Here is a 6,669-nt window from a genome sequence, read left to right on the forward strand (position 1 = left end):
AAATCTTGAGAATCGCCTGAAACTTGTTACTCGGGGGTTTTCGAGGTCGCTGATTACGAAAATGATGTTAGTTTTTGAAAATTCAAAATGGCGGATCCAATATGGCGGATAAAAATTTTAAAAATCCACACAATTTGCTTAAAACTTGTTACTCGGGGGTTTTCGGGGTCGCTGATTACGAATATGATGTTAGTTTTTGAAAATTCAAAATGGCGGATACATTATGGCGGACGAAAATTTTAAAAATCCACATAATTTGCTTAATACTTGTTACTCGGGGGTTTTCGGGGTCGCTGATTACGAATATGATGTTAGTTTTTGAAAATTCAAATTGGCGGATCCAGTATGGCAGACGACTTTTTTAAAAAATCATGAGAATTGCCTGAAACTTGTTACTCGAGGGTTTTCGGGGTCGCTGATTACGAATATGATGTTACTTTTTCAAAAATTGGAAATGGCGGTTCCGATACGGTTGGACAGTTTTCTATGAACCGTCGTATTCGCTTGAAACCACTAATATTTACTATTTGAATTGTTCTAGACATCACTTACTGTTTATTTATACGTATACCCAAGAAGCACGTAATATAACCTCAATATCAAGGTAATATTACACGTAAGATTCGTAATATAACGCTGTAATATTACAGTAATCTTACAGTGATCTTAAAATGTCCGCCTCAAGGTAATATTACCGGGAATATTACTGTAATATTAACGGTAATATTACAGTAATATTAACGGTAATATTACAATAATATTACAGACCACAGGTGTTTGGGAAGAAAAAAAAGTTTGCCTACGATGCCAAGAAAAATCATTGTTACCTAGTGGTTCCTTAGCCCCTCCTGAAACGAGAAAACTTAACCCGAAAATCGTAGCTGTTTATTTAGAGAAGTTTCGAAATTTTTTCAAAAAATTTGTTTTCTAAGGGTCAGAGATAAGTTTTAAATTATGTTAATGATTTTTATTTATGTGGGTGTGTTTGAAGGATCTCATTTTCTAGGTACAAGTGATTAAAAAATTTTTTAATAGAATAGAACTCGAATTCGTAACTTTTCTTTTATGTAGGTGACGATTTTGGATGATTTAATTAGTAAATAAATAAATCGTGTTAATGAATTTATATCTATAGGGCGAAATTACACCACGAAGTGTTGTTAGGTTTTCTCAAAAACTGCCTGTAGGAGACGGAAGGAGTTGGATTTTTTGAAAAATTTAATCAGTGAATTTTGATTTTTTTGAGAAGTTAAAAATGTGTATTTTTACTACAAAAAATATTGAGATATCCTTGTTTGTTATTTTCGAGATATTAATTATTTAATTATTTAACGTTAACAAAAGATAAAATATTTTATATACAAATAAAGTCATCGTAATTCTGACGTTACCAATTGAAAGCTACCGTAATTCCGCATCCAACGAGCCCTATATGAAGAATTTTGGGTTAGTGGATTGTTAATAAATAATCGCATAACAACATTGCAATTGTTGATAAAAATCCCTCTAATTCAAAATAGTTCATATTAGTCTCGTTGGATGCGGAATTACGTTATCTTTCAATTGGTAACGCTAAATTACGATAACATTATTTGTTTATAAAATATTGCATTTTTTATTAACATTAAATAATTCATTAATTAATATCTCGAAAATAACAAAAAAGGACATTTCAATATTTTTTGTATTGAAAATACACATTTTTAACTTTCCAAAAAATTAAAATTCACTGTTAATTAAATTATTAAAAATCGTCACCTATATAAAATAAAAGTTACGAATTCTAGGTTTTTTAATAAAAAAAATATTAATGGCTTGTATCTAGAAAATGAGGTCCTACAAACACATTGACATAAATAAAAATCATTAACATAATTTAAAACTTATTTCTGACCCTTAAAAAACAATTTTTTTGGAAATATTTTAAAATCACCCCTTGAAAGAGGTGAAACTTCTCTAAATGAACAGCTATGATTTTTGGGTTAAGTTTTCTCGTTTCAGGGGGTGCTAAGGAACCACCAGGTAACAATGATTTTTCTTGGCATCGTAGGCAAACTTTTTTACTTTCCAGACACCTGTGAGACTAATTTGAGTTATTCATAAAGCATAAAAAACGTAAATATATTATAAGTCAATTTGGCTTGTTGGTAAAACTCTGGACTCGTGTGCTTTGAGTTCGGGGTTCGATTCCCTGGATGGGTAGATTTTTTTCGTAAAGAAATATTCCCATAATATTACTGTAATATTACCTTAATATTAGCGCGTAATATTACAGTAACATTACCGGTAATATTACCTTGAGGCGGACATTTTAAGATCACTGTAATATTACAGCGTTATATTACGAATCTCACGTGTAATATTACCTTGATATTGAGGTTATATTACGTGATTCTTGGGTATACGTATAAATAAACAGTAAGTGATGTCTAGAACAATTCAAATAGTAAATATTAGTGGTTTCAAGCGAATACGACGGTTCATAGAAAACTGTCCAACCGTATCGGAACCGCCATTTCCAATTTTTGAAAAAGTAACATCATATTCGTAATCATCGACCCCGAAAACCCCCGAGTAACAAGTTTCAGGCGATTCTCATGATTTTTTAAAAAAGTCGTCTGCCATACTGGATCCGCCAATTTGAATTTTCAAAAACTAACATCATATTCGTAATCAGCGACCCCGAAAACCCCCGAGTAACAAGTATTAAGCAAATTTTATGGATTTTTAAAATTTTCGTCCGCCATATTGTATCCGCCATTTTGAATTTTCAAAAACTAACATCATATTCGTAATCAGCGACCCCGAAAACCCCCGAGTAACAAGTTTTAAGCAAATTGTGTGGATTTTTAAAATTTTTATCCGCCATATTGGATCCGCCATTTTGAATTTTCAAAAACTAACATCATTTTCGTAATCAGCGATCTCGAAAACCCCCGAGTAACAAGTTTCAGGCGATTCTCAAGATTTTTTAAAAAAGTCGTCCGCCATACTGGATCCGCCATTTTGAATTTTCAAAAACTAACATCATATTCGTAATCAGCGACCCAGAAAACCCCCGAGTAACAAGTTTTAAGCGATTTTGGTTTATTTTTTAGATGTTACTTGACTGCATTTTAATTGTCGTGAATTATTGGAATTGCTTATTTAGGGGTAGTTTTTCATCCCTTTCCCTCAGGTTTGCAAGATTCTAATTATCATTTTCGGATTCAGCAGGGTTTAAACTATGGGAAACTACTCGTTTTTCATAATTCCCGCATGGGCAAATTTTGGTCATTTTTCAGCACCGTTCTTTTTATTATTAAGGCTTTTATGTAAAATTTAAAACTTCTAAAACTCGGAAAATTCTTAACAAACATTTTAAAGTCTCTTTAGTGGCTGAAATGCTACAATTTGAGCTTTAAAATTTTATTGAACGTTTAAAGATGAGAAAAATCGGAGAATTCTCGCTTCGCACTTCACATTCTGTTCATTCATTAAAATGATGAATTTTAAACTCTGTGATTCATTGTTTTAACAAAATGTGGAATGAAGAAAATTAGGAAAATCCTCGTTTCACATTTTACACATTTTCTACAATAAAAGCCGAGGATTTTAAACTGTGATTTTTTTTTTTTTTTTGATATTGTAGACTGGGAAAAATCGAAAAATACTATCTTTTCATTTTAAGAAATTTTATTCGTCGAAATCTATGGATTTTGAATTTCTCGATTTTTTTCCAAAATCAAGACGACGGTAAATTTTGTAAAATTCACGCTTCGCATTTTACACAAGTTTCAGAATTTAATTTTCAGATTTTATGTATACATAGATTGTTTTTATGAAAATTGAGTCTGGGGAATACGCGGAAGATTCTTTACCCCTACTTCACATTTTTTTTGAATGACCAAAACTGGATTTGGATTCATTTGAATGAGATGTCACTATCACTTCACTGTCACTCCATTTGAGTAAGACTAAAGTGGCCCTTTACTTATCTCTCACTGCGCTTTTGTGATGCTCCATTCAACTGACAATTTATTGGCACTTCACTCTTCTGACACTCCATTTAACTAACACTTCAATGAAACTACATGACATTGACATTTCACTATTATTTTCCTGACACTTCAGTTTTAAATTATTGTCATTTTATTTGAATGACTTAGCACTGCACTAGTACTCCACTTACCTGACACTTTACCATCAAGTCAAGAGGAATTCACTTTTCTGACATTCGATTGGACTGGTATTTCCTTTCATTGGCACTTTGATTTTCTAGTACTCCATTTGACAGTCATTTTATTTTACTAGTATTTCAATAAATTGGCTTTGACTGTTCTGAAACATCAGTAGCTCTTGACTTTATTTTAGTAACATCTCACTTACACTTCACTTTCACTTTCAATACACACGAAGCTAACAAACAGATAATTTATAATTCTGAGAAGTTTTTGTGATTGAGACATTTATGTAACTTCTAATGCTCGAAAAATTGACTCATATTTCAGTCTTTTTAGAGGCCAAAATGAAGCAATTTGAACGCTGCAATTTTTTGACAATTTAAACAGAGAAAAAAAATTTTTTTGAAAAATTCAAATTCGGAAAACTCAGAAAATTCCTTCTTTGTATGTCATATTATTTTTAATGATCAAAACCGTAGATTTTAACGATGCGGATTTCTGTTCTTGCAAAATGGAGACTGGAAAAATCAAAATATTATTCCTTCTCATTTCACAGTTCTTTTAATTATCACAACCATCGGTTTTGAGTTTTGTGATTTTTTCTAGATTTGAGACTACGCAAACATTTGGAAAATTCTTATTTTGCATTTTACACATTTTTTGCAAGTACAGTTGCGGATCATGAATTCTGCGACTTTTTTTTAAATATTGAGACTGAGGAAAATTCTGAAAATTTTCGACTCTCATTTCCAAGTATTTTTGACGGTTGAAATGTTGGTCTTTGAGTGATGGGATTTTTTTTGCAAAATTAAGAATGGAAGAAAACCGAAATTTTTCGCTTTTCCTTCAAGTAATTTTGAAATTTTGAAAATGCAGTCTGTGGAAAAATCGGGAAATTTTCTCTATTCATTTAAGAGTAATTTTAATGGTCAAAGTCATGCATTTTGAATTCTGAGAATTTTTTTAAAAATTAAGACAATCTACATCTGTAAAAAAATCACACTTCGCATTTTACACACGTTACACAATTAAATCCTTGAATTTTGATATTTACAATTATTTTTTGTAATTTAGACTGAATGACTTTAAAAATTATCCCTATATTATAAAAAAGCCGCAATAAAGAACAAAAATAATAAAATTATCAAAATTAAAAAAAAAAAGAAATACTATTTAATAGCATAATAAAAAATAATTTTTTGTGATTTTTGTTTAAATTAAATCCTGAACTTTCATTCTTGCTTGGAAGTGTCCTCCACGTGCTTGCAAGCATTTCCTAGCTCGTGTTACGACGTTGCCAGTTGCGTTGCGTACCATCTCTGGCGTTATTGTTGCGATTGCTGCATGTATTCTCGCAATCAATTCTAATTCGGCTTCCTGTTCATTGTCTGGCAATGGATCCTTGTAAACTAACGTTTTCAGATGGCCCCAAAGAAAAAAATCAAGGGGAGTCATGTCAGGTGATCTGAAAATTTAATTTTAAAAAATCACTGTTGCTTTTTAAAAAAACCTTATTTATAACTGAAAATAATTTTAAAAATTTATAATACCTTGGAGGCCATCTCCTGTGATTGCCCTCTCGCAGTTTATATCCGATCCAATTTTTGCGATATGTTTGATTTAGATGACGAACGACATCTCCAGTTCGGTGTATCGGACATCCATCGTGCATGAAAATTAATCTCCTTCTTCTTTCCAGCGGTAAGTCCTCCAACAAATGAGGCAATTCTTCTTGCAGAAATGTTAAATAACGGGCACCCTTTTCATAATTATAATAATTAATGAATATTATTACTATTAAAAATGTTTAAAAAATTAAAATTAAATTAAAAATTAATACACAAAGAAAAATAATTAAATAAATAAATAATAAAATGAAAAAATAAAAAATGATAATAACAATTAAAATAAATGAAATAAATAAAACAAATAAGTTAATAAAATAAATAAAATGAATAGAATGAAAATAAAAATTATAAAAATAATAAAAACATAATAAATAAAAAATAATAAAATAAAATAAATTAATTAATGATTTGTAATTAAAAAAGTACTAAAAATTTTACTTACTGTCATTCGGTCGGGTAGTAAATAAGGCCCGATGATAACGTCGTCGATCATTCCTGCCCAAATATTTAGTTTGAAGCGTCTCTGAAAATGCGTTTCGCGATGAAGAAACGGATTATCTTCTGCGTAATGATGCTCATTTTTTGTGTTGAAGATTCCCTCCCTCGTGAAAATGCATTCGTCGGTCCAGAGAATGTTTGGTATGTCGTCCATATTCCGGAGAATCCACGTGGAAAAGCTGACTCGTGGTCTAGGGTCGTTTTCTTCTAATTTTTGAACTTTTGTAAAGTGTTATGGATGAAACCCATTTCTTCGGGTTATTTTGTTTACTGTTACGTGTGAGACATTTATGCGATTTCCCAGTTCTCTGGAACTTATCCTTGGCTCCCGCCAAATTGCATCCAGCACTTCCTCTTCGCGACGTAAAACCCTCCTATCA

At 31.2% G+C, this 6,669-nt stretch overlaps 1 protein-coding gene across 1 annotated transcript; it reads right to left on the reverse strand.

Annotated features, from left to right (window-relative positions):
* Positions 1–5,297: 5,297 nt before the first annotated feature.
* Positions 5,298–6,460, reverse strand: LOC127291620 (uncharacterized). The gene is made up of 3 exons (XM_051320820.1): positions 6,234–6,460; positions 5,714–5,922; positions 5,298–5,628 (listed from the first exon to the last, which is right to left on the reverse strand). The coding sequence occupies exons 1-3, from the start codon at positions 6,441–6,443 to the stop codon at positions 5,376–5,378; spliced, it is 672 nt and encodes a 223-aa protein (XP_051176777.1). The 5' UTR covers positions 6,444–6,460; the 3' UTR covers positions 5,298–5,375.
* Positions 6,461–6,669: the final 209 nt, after the last annotated feature.

The sequence above is a fragment of the Leptopilina boulardi genome, unplaced genomic scaffold (genome assembly GCF_019393585.1).
Source record: "Leptopilina boulardi isolate dan_hultmark-lab unplaced genomic scaffold, ZJU_Lbou_2.1 LbouV2_148, whole genome shotgun sequence".
Classification (NCBI taxonomy): domain Eukaryota; kingdom Metazoa; phylum Arthropoda; class Insecta; order Hymenoptera; family Figitidae; genus Leptopilina; species Leptopilina boulardi.